Below are 15,318 nucleotides of genomic sequence, written 5' to 3'. Positions count from 1 at the left end.
AGTACACAATTTTCAGATATTTTTTTTACTTCCTTTCTCATCTGTCTCTGGGACTCTGGGCTGTGTCATCCACTTCAAAGAACAAGGCAATGGAATGTTTTGAGTCCTTGGAAAAGTTCACACTGAAAGTGTTTTCCCTGGGCCCGTCTCATAATGGGGATGAGAACCCACTTACACAGTACCGACCACGGGCTGCTACGGGCTGAACCGAATTCTTTTATTCGAGTCTCATAAGAAGAGAATCAAATGTTCCAGTCGAAGACATTCTAAAGACTCAGAGAGGTGGTGGAATTTACCCTCTGACGTATAGAATGAGTGGCTTGGTCAGGATTCAATCCCAGGTCAATCGTCTTGTGCCCTCCGTCACCCTGCTGCTAGCATGAGCATCTGGGATAAAATTCCCATTTGCTGCTCATGTTGATGATGAGACGAGGTTACCATCAGGTCCTGCGACTCAGAGGTTCACAGTTTCATAACTTGAGCATCCTTGTTGGGAGGACAGATAGAAATTGTTTCTGTTGCAAACATCTGGGGCGTGGCTTCAGGCATCGGAAATAGTCACCTTGGTGGGGTTGACTCGAAGGCAGTATTCTAAACCTCAGCACTTTTGACAGTTTAAGTCCTCTAAGTCTTTGTTGTCGGGGCTGTCCTGCGTGTCATAGAATGTCAGCAGCCTCTCTGCCCTTTAGATGCCAGCATTTACCCCAGTGTGACAACCAACAGTATCTCCAGACATTCCCAAATGCCCTCCGGGGGACAAAATCACCCCCAGTTGAGAACTACTGCTCTGACCTAACAAAAGGTGACTTTTCAGGCAAAACCTAACTAGACAGAAATCAGAAGTGAAGTTGCCTATGGAGGATGGAGGACGAAGGGGGATACGCGGGAATGGGCCAGGAGGAAACTTTTTAGGCTTTCGGTGCTCTCTGTCTTCATTGGGGTGGTCAGTACATGCATATATATGCATTTATTGAAACTCTTCAAAATGCACCTTTATGACTCGTGATGTGTGATTATGCCTAAGTTTTTACTAATAGCAATTTATAAAAGGTAGTATTTTCCCCCTAAAAGATAGGGATTTGGCTTGTGACAGAGCCAGGGCCCTAATGGACTTGGGATACGCTGCTGCTACTTGGAATGGTTATTCCTTGTCCTCCTTGGCATCTCCAACGTAGGATGGAAATGGCATAACTGAGAGCTCTGAGTCATTGAGAGAAGGGCCGCTGCTTGTTTGTCCTTCCTGGATGAACCTCCTAGGACGTCACGAAGCTGCAGATGCCTTGTTCAGAGAGGCAGGAGAGTCCAGCAGGCCTCTTGCCAGATGCCTCACTCAGAATTACAGCAGTGGCTTTCAAACTTCCTGCTGGGGTCTCCTCACAGTTTCATAACAACACTTAAGCATTTGGCATGTGTTAATTCACTCCTTACAACAGCTCCATGAGCTGGATGCTGTTATTATCCTGATTTTGGAGATGATGAAACAGACCCAGGGAGGTTAAGTAATTTTTGTTTAGAGTCGCACAGCTAAAGCCAGGCCTCAAATCCAGGTACCAGATACTGGAAGCCATGGTCCTACCCATTACACTACACTGTCTCCAGAAGACTAGTAAGTTTCACCTCGTCACGGCTTTGCAAGTGTTATTCATCCGGTCCAAAATCTTTTTCACCTTGTCATGACCCACTTCCCCTCATGAATCTTTTTGACCCAGGTCTGACTCCCTCCTTCCAGATCCACTTTAAGTATCACCCCTCCATCCCAGAAGTATTCCCGTTTTGAGGGAGAAGTACTGTTAATTTTCATGAACAGGTTTTAATGGCTTGCTAGGTAGTAGGTATCGTGTTAGGTGTGAAGAAATATATACAAACATGGCTTATAGGAGATCTGCACATTTCAATATGGTAGCCATAGCCACATGTGACGACTTAAATTTAAATTAATTAAAATACAATAAAATTTTCAACCTTTTAATTGTACTATGCAGATTTCAAGTGCCCAGTAGTCACATGTGGCTACTGACTATTGTTTTGGACTACCCAGATATAGAGCATTTCCATCATTGCAGAATGTTTTACTGGACATCTCACGTGTACATCATAGGTCAGCAGACCATGGCCTACGAGTCAAGTGTGTCTTGTTATCTGCTTTGGTAAATAAGTTTTTTATTGGGACACAGTCACGCCCATTTATTTACATATTGTTTGGAGGCTGCAACAACAAAGTGGAGTATTAGAGCAGCTGGCCTGCAGAGCCAAGAATATTTACTATTTATCCCTTTACAGAAAAAGTTTGCAGTCCCTGGTCTAAGTCAAGCAGGGAATGGGATGCACTGGAGAATTACAGACAATTCTGTATTTCAAGAAACTGAGGCACTGGCTTGAAGGTTAACTGGACAGGGAAATGGGTAGCTAGGTCCAGGAGGACCTGGTATACCTGCACTTCTCAGGGTGTACTGAATACCAGTCCAATGAAGTGTTATACAAAGGGCTCCGTGGTCAAATAAGTTTTGGAAGTGCTAAACACCGGCTCCACCTCCTCAAGGTTTCACAGGCACGTCAGAGGCTCTGAGAAGTCCCGCAGTAAAGAAATGTGTCATATTTTGCATAACCCCAAAGATATTTCACCAAAGAATTATTTTTTCTTTTAATGCCTACATTAAAATCCTGCAAAACCGAGGTTATTTGAAACATACTTTGAGATGCTTGGCCCGAGGGTACCACGGAAGGCTTTTAAGCAAAGGAGCAGGTATATCCAAATGTACTTTGTAACTTGTGATCCTCCATACTCCGTTGGCTGGCACATGTCTCATTGGCACTGGCCTAACCTGGTGTCTTGGTAATTGTGAACTTGTCTAAACCAAGCCCAGCTATTCTCTTTGAGGGCAGACATATTTATATCTCACAAACCTCCTTACTGGCTTCAGGCCCTTAGTAAATTCTCAATATATTTGTGGAATGGAAGTGACTTGATTGGCAGTATAGCCACAGACACGTGAATTACGAAATCATTAGTCTTCTTCCTTAATTAGCTCCTTGGCAGAAGCTAGTGTCCCCAAATTAGAGGAGTAAGCAGGAAGCAGAGCAGAAATGTGAGGGCGGAGAAATATTCAGAGCTGTCAAAAAGCCTCGAAGTCTGCGATAAGAGCCTCCACTGCACAAACACAGCCTGCCTGTGGAGATGCCATCCCTGACAGTGACTCACTCACTGGGCCAGTATCCGGCCGAATTAACGTGCCATTAGCCCTGAGTCAACAGATATGCCCACACACCTTTGTCCCACCTCCCAGCCACCAAAGACATTCGCTTATTTCCTACCTGGGCACTGGTGAGTGAAGGAGCCTGCTGATCCAAAGCCACCAGGTTTCTTGCTTCTGTCTCTTTCTGCTTTGGGAGGGAGGCTAGTTAGGTTTTTCTTTGGAAGGACGGAGTCATGATAGACTTATTTTGTACATATGTGGTTTCCTTTAGATTCGGTGCTCTCCTGGGGACCTTACCTGTACAGTGTGGTAAGTAGGTGGGGCCTCACCTCTGCACTCTCCATGGTCAGCAGCCCAGCTGACCTCTTCTGGCTCTGACCTCAGGAAGGAGAAAGCTAGCCGAGTGTGCCCATGTGGTTGACCGTGCTCCTCAGGGACGCTTAGTCCACTGCCAAATTGAAGACCCTAAGCAACAGCTGGCCTCAGGGTCAATTTAAAGAAACATCGGCCCCGTTATCCCATTTCTCTAGGTCCAAGGAACAATTTTTTAAATCCCCCAACATTCTGTTATAAAAGTTTTCAAATACGTAGCAAAGTTGAAAGATCACTGTGAACACCTATATACCCACCATCTAGACTCAGTTAACATTTTGCGGTCTTGCTTTCATAATAAATACGTGACTTGTACATAAGATGCTTTTGTATACAAATTCCCCTTTCTACTTTTCATTCTTTCTGTTACCCATCCCTAACTGTAGCCATCAATGCGAGATATGTTTCTGAACAAAAGAGGCCTTTTTGTTCTTGGTTTGCATTCCAGTCTCTTCTGGATGACCAAGGTCTGGCCGAGGTGTCTCAGGTTGCAGAGCAAGTCCTGGATGCTGTTAATAAGGGTCTCTACACAACGGCTACCCAGCTATGGGGGAAAGCAGAAATGATCATTGAACAGGTAACAGGACAGGCTTGGAGGTCATTCCAGTTGGCTTTTTCTCTTGGATGATGGGCCCCTGGGTGGTGGTGTCAGGATTGGGGTCTATCCCGAGACTCTCCCAAAACCATGCTAAATGATAAATCTGACGGGTCTAAGCACTGATCAGAAGCACTGGTCAGAAGGCCACCCAGCCCTGCAAGACTTGCTGGTCCCTTGACTGACTGTATGGATTCCATAAGAAACAATATGCGTCAAATATATGGTGATGGCAGGAGAACTGACTGTGGGTGGTGAACACACAATGGGATTTATAGATGATGTAATACAGAATTGTACACCTGAAATCTATGTAATTTTACTAACAATTGTCACCCCAATAAATTTAAAAAAAGAAATGTAAAATATAAAATAAAATAAAAAGAAAGAAACAATATGCCTTGCCTAGGTGAGTGTTTGGATTCTCGGCAAGCAGTATTCTGAGGCCAGTGACCCAGAGGGAAGAATGAATGGACTGAGGACGCAGGGTGTGGGACCCTCTGCAGCTCTGTTCTCCCTGTCAATTAACACATAAGCTCATGGTTTTCTCCTGCGGCCTCTGCGCTCCACTCATATGGTCTGCTCGCTAACCCCAGGAGCCTGGGCTGACACTGTTGGTCTCTGAACCTGCAGAGCGGCATTTCTTTCTGGTCCGAGCAGATTTACAAAGATAAAGCTGCCCTTGGATAAGATGCAGCTTGCCTTTCCATTTTGCAACTTTGATAATGGACAAATGAAACAAACAGCCAAAATGTACTTCTGTATTTCAGAACACAGATGGGGTGAACTTCTACAACATCTTAACCAAAATTGCTCCCAAGTCTGCAATGAAGTCGAGCCTGGAATTCACCCAGAGCCACTTAGGTGAGTGAGCCTTGAAGTTGCCAGACTGTATCATGGCCTCCGTGCGACATGAAACCAATTTCTTTTAAAAACCTTACTTTATTTATTTATTGTTTATTTTTTCAAAAGTGTAGTTGACATACAGTATCAGCCTCAGGTATACAACCCAGTGATTCAACATTTGTATGCCTTACAAAGTCATTCTCACAGTAAGTCTAGTAACCATCTGTCACTGGACTAAAAAAGCTTTATTGATGTATAATTTATATACCATAAAATTCATCCATTTTAAGTGTATAATTCAATGGTAGTTAGTACATTCACAGAGTTATGCAATCCTCACCACAATCCAGTTCCAGAACATTTCCATCACCCCAGAAAGATTCCCGCATGTCTGTTTGCTGTTGATTCTCATTCCCACTCCCAGCCCCCGGCAACCACTAATCTGCTTTCTGCGTCTCCAGACTTGCCTTTTCAGAGCCTTTCATAGAAATGGCATCGTGCAATAGGTAGCTTTTTGAACATCTGGCTTCTTTTACTTAGGCTTGTGTGTTTTAAGTTCGGAAACCAGCTTCTGCAAGCTGGATTACAATGCCAGCCCTTCTGCAGGCTGGCCTGGGTTATCTTTCAGCTGACCCAGCTTCACTGCAGGGGCCAAATGCTGACATGCTCCCTCCGGAAGAGGCATAGAAAGGCTGCAGGAGTCTTCCCACATCTCAGCTGATTTCCTTTGGCCATGCTCAATAATCTCAGTGGCCCCATAGTACCTAAATTGCAGCAATCAAAACTAATAAATCCTCTCCACCTTCAACCTGTTTCTGACTTGCTTCCTCCCTCTGGGATCAATCCAGGTGACATTTTCCAGCTGAAAACCCCCTTCTTAGGCACAGATTTGCCAGCAGCGTGGAAAAGATGTCCTCTTGGTCTCATTTTCACTCCTTGGACTCACCCTGTACCAGTTTCTTGTAGTTCATCTTTTCCAACGCCACGTGAGACACCTACATCAGGACTCCTTAAATCAGCTCATGAATGGTCCCATCCGAAAGAAGCTCAGAATTATTCCTGACGATTGCTCCTGGGGAGGTAACTTACGGGACCTAATTCAGTGCCATGTGTAGAGTTGGGGGGTGAAGAAAGGTGCAAATTCAAAGGCTTTAATTTGTAGAATGGGTTTTGGCTGTGGTGATGGTACATTGCTGGTACAACAGTATTATCCACGTTTTATAGATGAGCAAACAAATATAGAGATATTAAATAACATGAAAATTTGGTTCAGAATAAGGGGTTGGTTGGGAGAGAACTGAAACAGTTGGTTACGAGTGGGTAATTGTTGAAGCCAGTTGTGGGTACGTGAGGGGCATCATAAGCTTCTCTTTACTTTTGTATCAGGTTGAAATTTTCCATAATAACAAATTGAGATTTTAAAAAGCCATGTCCAAGGCCAATTGGTTGCAGGTGTGACTTCTAGACAAAGGTCCTCGTGGACAGGTTTGACTAGTTCTCTCTGGCCAGCCTCCCCATGCCTTCTGATTCTGGATGTGGCCCAGGTGTCTACTATATTCTGGCCTGAGGGCCATAGTGAGGAAATACTGGATTCCTCAAAGACCAAGGCCAGGTACACATCTTACGTAAGTCCCTGTTTAGTCCTACAGAGAGGCCTTCAGCAAGTGGAACGCCCACTCTCCTGGAGGGGGAACACTCCAAGCTGAGGAGGGTTTCGTTTGTGTCTAAAATACCTTAAAGTTGTGATCTGGAGGCTTTTGTAGGTTGGCTCCTTGACAGATGCTGAGAAGCTAAGACTTGGTGGCCTGGGCTTCCTCAGGGAACACGGGCCATGCTCCTAACCTGTATTCACCAGAGGACTCATCCTAGACCTGGTGTCTTCATTTCCCCCTCATCCCTTAGAGTTTTCTAGAGATGAAAGGTAAAAGTTAATTAGATCAAATAAAAAGAATGTGGTGTCAGAGCTATCAGGGATGGGACCAACGACGGGGATCTGTCGTGACACTGAGAAGAGGGGGTGATCATCGTGGGAGGAAAGTCCAGCTCAAGCCCCTGAGAGCACAGGTTTTCAGCCCAACTCCCTCATTTTGTCTTTATGATAGTGTTTGCCCACCCCAGCCTCTCTGGTCATAGCAACCCTTCCTCCCTGCCCAGTGTGGCTGGATGGGCCAGGTGACTACATGTTTGCAGATGGTGACTGACAGAGAAAATTGTCTTTGGCTCCACGTGTGTCTATGTAGGACCTGGGTGTCCTTGGCCGGTACCCCCAGTGTCCTGAGTTCCAGTTTGTGGTTAAACCTACATACTTTGGAGTCAGCCAGGCATGCGTTCAAACCCTAGGCGTGTTTCTTAGCTTCTCTGAGCCTCATTTTCTTTAACCCATTGCACAAGTTAAGGCTCCTTACCTCTCCCAGGGTACTGCTGAGGACACAATAGGTTGTTGCTTATAAAGTGCTTACTTAGCACAACGACTAGCAAATAAAAATAAATGGTAGCCACTATTGACCTTGTCGTGGCTCAGTATTATGATGATTGACGGTGGTCAGGAATCCCGCGGGAATGCTGTAGTAACCGGCTCATCTCTTGCCTGGGGCTCATCCTCCACCAGGCTTTACTGAGGGCTGGCTCTGACTGGGTCTGGGTCTGACGTGGTGTGTCGCTAGGGTAACCCCACTTGTTCAGCACTTAAAACGTGACCCTGGTATAACTCAGGAAAGGAGGAAGACTAACACTGGCCCGGAAGTACAGGTTGTTCCCTGAGAGGACCAGCCTAATGAGCGTTTTCCAAGCCTCCCCGTTTCCTTGGGCACTGGCTTTCTCCAGGTTTCAGTTCCTCATCACAGATGCCATTGCTGTCACCAATAGCCCTTGAGTGAATCGAGCACATGTGCTGTTTATGCTTCCCTTCTGCATGACCAGCTCTGGCCACAGATACCCAGGCGGTTGGTGCTTGTTGGCAAAGCATCTGTGTGTTCGGTCTTTGTACTGCACAGGGGTTATGTCTGGGTCCCAGAGGCCAGGATGCTTTGGCCTGAAAGGGGCCTCTTGTTCTGGCAGATTCCAAGCTGCTGCTTCTTTCTCCTTCCTCCTGTGTAGGCCAGGCTAACAACGTCTTCCTGAACATGGAGGAGGACTTCATGAAGCCGGTCATCAGCATTGTGGACGAGTTGCTGGATGCCGGGGTCAATGTGACCGTGTATAATGGACAGCTTGATCTCATCGTGGACACCATGGGTAGGAACCCACTCAGAGGGGTGCATGGAGGCAGTGTTGTGAGTTAAGCTAGAAGGGAACTGGCCTCGGACATGTCAGTCTTGGGTCTGTGACATTGAAATGCCACGAGGAAGGCCCTGTCAGTTTAACATCCATCCACCCCTGACCTTGACTTTTTGAAGAGGGTGGAGCTGCCTGAAGCTGTGACCACCTCCCCCCACCCCGCCCCCAGAGAATCCTGGGCCCATCCAGCTTTTGAGGCCCTTAGGTGTATAATTAAAGAAAAGAACAGTACCCACCCCCACCACAAAAATACAAAAGGAGACATTTTCTTGACCGTTGGGCAAACAGATTACTTGATTGAGGGAAAACCTTGTTTTTGAGCAGTGTCACAGTAGATGGTAAGCACTGCAAAGTGAATTAAGATGAAACCCTAATGGCTCTGTAATCCTGAAGACCCAGGGGAAATGGTCTTTTTGGAGTTCCTGTCACATGGTGACAGTGCTCACTTCTGGTTTCAGTAGAGCCAGGTAGAGGCGCAGAGGCAGGTTCTACGAATAGGCAGGCAATGAAGGCACAAGGTCTGGTGGGTGTGATGTGTTTCTCAAAGTCAACAGGATTGAATATTTTTGTGTGACACGTCAGCCAAGGGTACTAAAGACAACATGAAAAGTTTGTGTTTCTTCCAGAAACTGCTGCTGGGCAATCCCCGTTTCCTACCCTGAGACTTCTCATTCCTCCTGACAAGAGCTCCCCGATTTCTTTCCTGCAGAGCATATGGCCATGGGAGAGTCAGAGGCAGAATAGTCAGGCTACACAGCTATTAGGTTTCTCCTGGGTATCACTGGGGGCTTGCTAGAAACGCAGAATCTCAGCCCCTCCCCCACCCCCCCAGACCTACTGAATCAGAATTTGCAGTTTTATAAGGGAGAGTTTTATGCACGTTACACTTTGGGAAACACCAAGACCTAGATTTTGTTTCTACTCTACTTAGGAGTTAAAGCTGGGCCCTTCTTTGTCCCTCTTGCCAGGTCAGGAGGCCTGGGTGCGGAAACTGAAGTGGACAGAACTGCCCAAATTCAATCAGCTGAAGTGGAAGCCCCTGTACAGCAACCCTGAATCTTCTGAAACGTCTGCTTTTGTCAAGTCCCATAAGAATCTAGCTTTCTACTGGATTCTCAGAGCTGGACACATGGTGAGAGTTAACTTTGGTCCCAGACTTTTAGTTCTGAGCAGGAAGCCACAGGGAGTTGAGGGCGTGGGTGCACTGCCTGGTTTGGTCTTTGTTTTAAGCTTGGGAGTGTTTCGAGGTCTCTGACAAAATTCTGCCATTAGAGCTTCATTCCTTTCAGTCTAGAAATTCTCATTTAAAAAAGTAAATCTTCCTGAGAGAATTAAGTTCGGCTCTCTGTCCTTTACTCTTTAGTTTAAATGAATTTAATGTTACTTGCCACTTACCAGTTTGTCTAAAGGAACAATTTGTCCTAGGGTAAGAAGGGAGAAATTGTCTTTCCTTGACATTTTCAGGGAGTAAAAAACCAAAGCTTGGTGCTCTGTAAAGCTGAGCCGGCAGTGCATGGTACTTGGTGGGTGGAGTGTCTTCGAGCAGTGATGGCTCCAAGTGGCTCCAGAATTTCACTTTGGAAGAGACTTTGCCTGCAAAGATCAGCCGTGAGCCTATCACACTCCTGTTATTTGCAAAGCGAGCTCACTCTTTTCCCTCAGGTTGTCTGTTGGTTGAGTGGCTTTCTGTGGGTCGATGGAGATGGTGGAGGGCTGAATCTACTACATAAACCTATGCCCCTGCCAAGTTGCCAAAGGGAGGAATACCAGCAGGCAGAAGGGCCCAGGTGCTTCCCTCATGATTACACTTTGGTCTGGCCACTTAAACACACGGTCTCTCTTCTTCACGGGATTATGGTTTCTTGTCAGGTATTAGTTCGGAGGGACACTAAGGCGTCCTCTGGCCTGCCCACCCCCCGTGGCTCCCATGTGCCCAGGACAGAAGCTCCATAGAGAAGGGACTGAAGGACAACCATCTGGCAGGACAGTGCGCCTAAGGCGACTGGTCTTAAAGCTCTGTTGGCACAGGAAGCACGAAGTGTGTTTACTTGGATGGCTGAGGAGGTGTTGAAAGATTTGGGGGACGGGCAAATTCTCCCTCCCACAAGCCATTCCTTAGGGTCATTAGTGGTTCTCAGTGGGGGTCAATTTTGTCCTCAGGAGACTCTGGCAAGCTCTGGAGACATTTTTGGTTGGCATAGCTTGGGAGAGGGTACTACTGGTATCTAGTGGATAGAGGCCAGGGATCCTGATAAATATTCCACCATACACAGGACAGCACCCCCAACAAGGAACTGTCCATCCCCAAATATCAGTAGTGTCAGGTTGACAAACCCTGATACAAAGGAATGGGAATTGAGGTATCTGGTAGACCTGGTTTCACAATATTTATTAGTTGTCTACAGGCAATGTAGTCTTAACCTCTCTGACCTTTAGTTTCCTCTTAACGTCCCTGAGGTGAAGATGCTGAACACTTTAAGAGAAACCAAAGTTTCTCTTTGGCGTTCTTTATTTGTTGAACAAACATTTGAGTGTCTCGTGACTGCTAGTCACCGTGCCAGGTCGTGGGACACAGATGGATGGTGCACCTTCTCTGTCCTCAAGGAGCTCACAGGCCAGAGGGGCAGACAGGCAGAGAGACTCTAATGACATGGCGTGAGAAATGCTAAGATGGGCATTGACGCAGGGAAGGGGGCCCAACTCAGGCATGGGGGTCTGGAAGACTAGGCACTAAACGATGGGCTGGAGTTACCTAGGTGAAGACGAGAAGGTATGCAAACAAGGACCGTGTGCAGGTTCAGAGGAGGCTTCAGACAACTGAGGCCTCAGGGGGCCCTGGGGAGAAGAGACTGGGAAGGGAGCCTTGGCACATCACCTTAAAGACCTCCAACAGGGTTACCATTGAGGGGTTTTAAGCAAAGGAGTACAATTTCTAGATTGTCTAAGAAATAATATTCTAGCAGGGACAAGGCTGGGGCAGAGCCAATCTAAGAGGCTTTGATGATAATCCAGAAGGGGGAGAGGTGGAGGGTTTTGATAAGTGTTAGAAGGGAGAATGGGCAGGACCTAGTGACTGTTTGTCTGGAGAACAGAGAGTGGGTTGTCCATAGGCAACTGGACATCTGAACTCTGTATATGTGAGTCTGGAGTCAAATGTTTGTCCTTGGAGACAGAGATTTGGGAGTCGAATATGGAAAAGGCCGGGGGGACAGGGCCCCGGGTACCACCAGTACTTAAGAGATAGGAGGCAAAAGAAGGACCCGCAGATGAGACCTGAGAAAGAAGCAGCCAGAAAAGCAGGAAGGAACCCAGAGACATATGGCATTCTCGAGCAGAGAAGGGCCAGTGACATCAAATGCTGCTGACAACCCAGATAAAAGACTGAAATGTAAGTGATGATTTGCGTACACTTGATACCATCGGTGACTGTGGCAAGCATTTTCAGTGAATGGCTCCAAAGCCAGCACGGAAAGCTTGGGGCAAATGAATGAGCAGTGAGGGAGAGAAGACAACAACTTCCTTTAAGAAACTGGAAGGAAGAAGTAGCCCACTTCATTCTAAGAAACAAAAACTCATGGACACAAACAACAGTTTAGTGGTTACCAAAGGGTAAGAAGGGAGGGTCGATGGTAGAAGATAAAGGGGGTCAAATATATGCTGATGGAAGGAGAACTGACTCTGGGTGCTGAGCACACAATGTGATACATAGATGATGTATTATAGAATGGTGCGCTTGAAATCCGTGTAATTTTACTAACCATTGTCACCCCAATAAATTTAATTTAAACACACACACACACACAGAAAAACACTTGATCTGAAGAGAGAATGAACAAGGCAGCAGGACACAGGGTTACAAGGGCATTTTGTTACATCTCTGAGTGTCGGAGTGTCGGAGACCCGTCAATGTTGAGCACACATTGTCTGTTAGAGCACAAGACTGTGTATTACTTGAGAGGGGTCCTTGCGGAGGCAGGTAGGAGGCAAAGCAGGAAATCACATGCTTGCTAGCTGGCTGGTGAGCTGGAGTTCAGGCCCATTTCCTCCTGGTTTGTCACAGAAAGAAAAAGAGATCAGTTGGGGGCAGCCTTAAAATAGCTCTTGGAGACTGTATTTAAATCACCCCCCAACCACTTCCCCTCCAATTGATTAAATGTCCTTTTGGTAAACCCCTGCTGCTCAGGACAGTCAGGGACAGGGGTGTGCCACAGAGAACTGTGGAGCTGTGGAATTTCAGAACCTGGAGCCATTTACTCTACCCCAGTCTGTGCAGAGGAGAAACCCAGGCCTCTCTGTCCCTGCCTTTACATGGTGTGTGGGAAGGAGTTTTTTTTTTTTTTTTACAGGAATTATTCAAAAACTCTTAAGGGAGAAACAAAACAAAGTAGAATAACAGTACAAAAGCAATGCGACCCAAACAAAACGTCTTGTTGGCTTGTTTGTATTTGTTCACAGCTTTACTGTTAGCTTCCCTCTCCAGCCATTTTTCTACTCCATTCCCAGTCTGGAATGTTGCCTACACAGTGAATTCCATAAAATGTTTAGAATCTTCCCTGTTCCTCAAATAGGCTGGGTCCTAGTACCATAATAAGTACAGACAGCCCATATAAAGAAATCAATGTATCAGCCCCAAATTTAGGAGAAGGTTCTTTTCCTAAACCCCAACTTCTCCCAGAAGAGCTTTTGTCCTTCCAGGTTCCTGTCACAAAGCGGGCACTCTTCCTGGGAGTGAGGTGTCAGGATATCACCCCGGAACTCAGCCCCAGGAACAGTCACGAGCGCTAACGCAGATACTGCTTGGTTCTAGGTTCCTTCTGACCAAGGGGACATGGCTCTGAAGATGATGAAGCTGGTGACTGGGCAAGAGTAGGATGGAATGGGCTGGAGGTGAGCTGCATGGCCTCGGGGCACGGAACTTGTAGGAAACACCATTCTCCCCCGGACTCTCACTTGGGCTGTGATCGGGAAGGTTGCTGCCGGCTTCCGCAGAGAACAAACTCTGCCTCTGTGGCAACTTGGAAATCACTTCTGCTTTTGAAAACAAAATAAGATTTTTTTTAATGGATTTGTTTTAATCAGAATGAAGGTGTTAACTACATTAACTTTTTCTTATTACAAAAGCAAATTATGTGATTTATGGGGCGGGGAGGGAAACAGAACAAAATAAACACCCATATATTCCCTCCCTGGGGATATGCACTGTTACCACTCCTGTGTATATCCTTGGCAGTCTTTTTTTTCTATATATACATATATTTTTTTTACACAAATGGAATCATTACTATGTAATTTTACTGTCTACTTTGTTCAAATATCAGTATGTCCAAAACACCTTTTCATGTCAATAAATGTTCTTCTGTAACATTTTTAATGGCTGCGAGGATTCCATTTTATGGATGTACTATAATTTATGTACCAAATGCCCAATTGTGTCCTGTAAGCAATTTCTAGTTTATCGCCATTATAAACAGTGCTCTGGTGATTCACCCTGAGTGTTATATTTTTATGTACATCCTTACTATTTTCTTAAAATAAATTCCTAAAAGCATAATTGTTTAGTCAAAACAGTACAACATTTCTTTAAAATGTAAACGATGAGTTTGAGACTTTGAAATTTTAATTCCCGGCTCAGAGTCTGCATAAGGAATCTGATAGCTTCTATGATGGCCCTGAAAGAAACACTACCTCTTCAAGTGTGGGGCTGAGATTCTGAAAACCAAACAAAGTCTGTTCCTACAGAATGTGGGGAGTTAATAGTAGGTTATACCTTCATGACCACCAGCCCCTTCTGGCCTAAGACTAAAATAGGCTTCCTCGGGCAGAGGCACTGCACACTTTCCCTGTGGTTCAGCGTGGGAGACAGCATCCTGTATGCCCTTGGACAATAATGTGCCCTTGCACAATAACATGAGAGGCCTGGATTGGATTCCCCTGGACTCCCTCAGTGCTGCTTCTGCTGGGTATCCTTTGCTGGAAACAGTTTAGCTGTGAGTATAACTAGTCCCTGAGTCTTGTGAGTCCTTTGGGCATTGGTTTACAACACAAATTGAGTTTCCAACCTCACAGGGTCTCTTTTGTTAGAAGTCAGGGTATTGGTTGGAACCGAATGCAAGTGTGAAGATTAGGATGGGTCATATGGGCAGATTCCAAAGAAGTTAGGGATCTCAAACCTTTTTTGCCCCTAGAGGCAGCCCTTCCATCCCTGCCTGAGGAGGTGAATCTCTTGCCCTAAGATCCTGGAACCAATTCCCAGACTGGCCCAGGGCTCCTCTTCCTTTCCCATTACATTCTCTCAACCCACACCCATGCCTTCGTGGGGAACTCCCTGTGATCCTTGACTGAGGAAGAACAGTCTCAGGCTTGATTTACAGACAGTTCTGTATGATCTGCATGCATCGCCCGAAAGTGGAGAGCTACCGCAGTAAAGCCCCTCTCCGAGAGCCGTGAAAGGTGGTGGTGAAGAGAAATCCTTCCAGTGGACAGAACTTGGAGCAGCGCACATGTTCGTTCATTTTGCCTGGAAGGAGAGATGGCCAGAAGGAAAGGGGAGGGTGGCATGCCCTGAGAGGGCATGGAAGCTCCAAGCTTCTCCCAAAGCTTGCCTTATACATCTCTTCCTTCCATTTAACTGGTCCTGAGTTGTGTGCTTTATAATTGTTTTTTTTTAAAAAAAAAATTCTGCTGAGTAAATTTGAAGATCTAATTGGCTTTATTAAGTGATTCATGAATCAGGCTGCTTCCCATCTAGCAAAAGAAAAGAAAGGATTGTTTCAGTCTGGGACATCTTTTTGGGTTAAGGGAACTGTTTATTATGCAAATTACTAGCTAATCAGGAGGTTTCAGATGTACTGTTTAAAGGACATATTCTTGGGAGAGGTTGAATACTGTAATTAAGTTTTGGTTTGCTGTTGGTGGGACAAAATGACTCCATTCAGGTCTGTTATTTTTTTTTTTTTAACATAGTAAAGCAGTAATAGTAAGTAAAGCACTTTTCCTGAGTGAATTGCTCTACTTAATTATCGAATCTTGGAGGGG

At 45.8% G+C, this 15,318-nt stretch overlaps 1 protein-coding gene across 1 annotated transcript in view; it reads left to right on the top strand.

Moving 5' to 3' along the window:
* SCPEP1 (serine carboxypeptidase 1) overlaps positions 1–13,844 on the top strand; it is a 28,126-nt gene extending 14,282 nt beyond the window's left edge. The window contains exons 7-13 of the mRNA XM_081029249.1: positions 3,466–3,503; positions 4,015–4,143; positions 4,932–5,025; positions 5,974–6,087; positions 8,104–8,241; positions 9,252–9,415; positions 13,091–13,844. Coding sequence (XP_080885375.1) covers positions 3,466–3,503; positions 4,015–4,143; positions 4,932–5,025; positions 5,974–6,087; positions 8,104–8,241; positions 9,252–9,415; positions 13,091–13,153 — 740 coding nt within the window. The 3' untranslated portion in view covers positions 13,154–13,844. The remainder of the gene's footprint in view (positions 1–3,465; positions 3,504–4,014; positions 4,144–4,931; positions 5,026–5,973; positions 6,088–8,103; positions 8,242–9,251; positions 9,416–13,090) is intronic.
* The last annotated feature ends 1,474 nt before the right edge of the window (positions 13,845–15,318 follow it).

Source organism: Rhinolophus hipposideros (assembly GCF_964194185.1).
Source record: "Rhinolophus hipposideros genome assembly, chromosome: 20".
NCBI lineage: Eukaryota > Metazoa > Chordata > Mammalia > Chiroptera > Rhinolophidae > Rhinolophus > Rhinolophus hipposideros.
The sequence above is the reverse complement of the archived record's forward strand: the minus strand, read 5'-3'. Positions and strand labels throughout refer to the sequence as shown.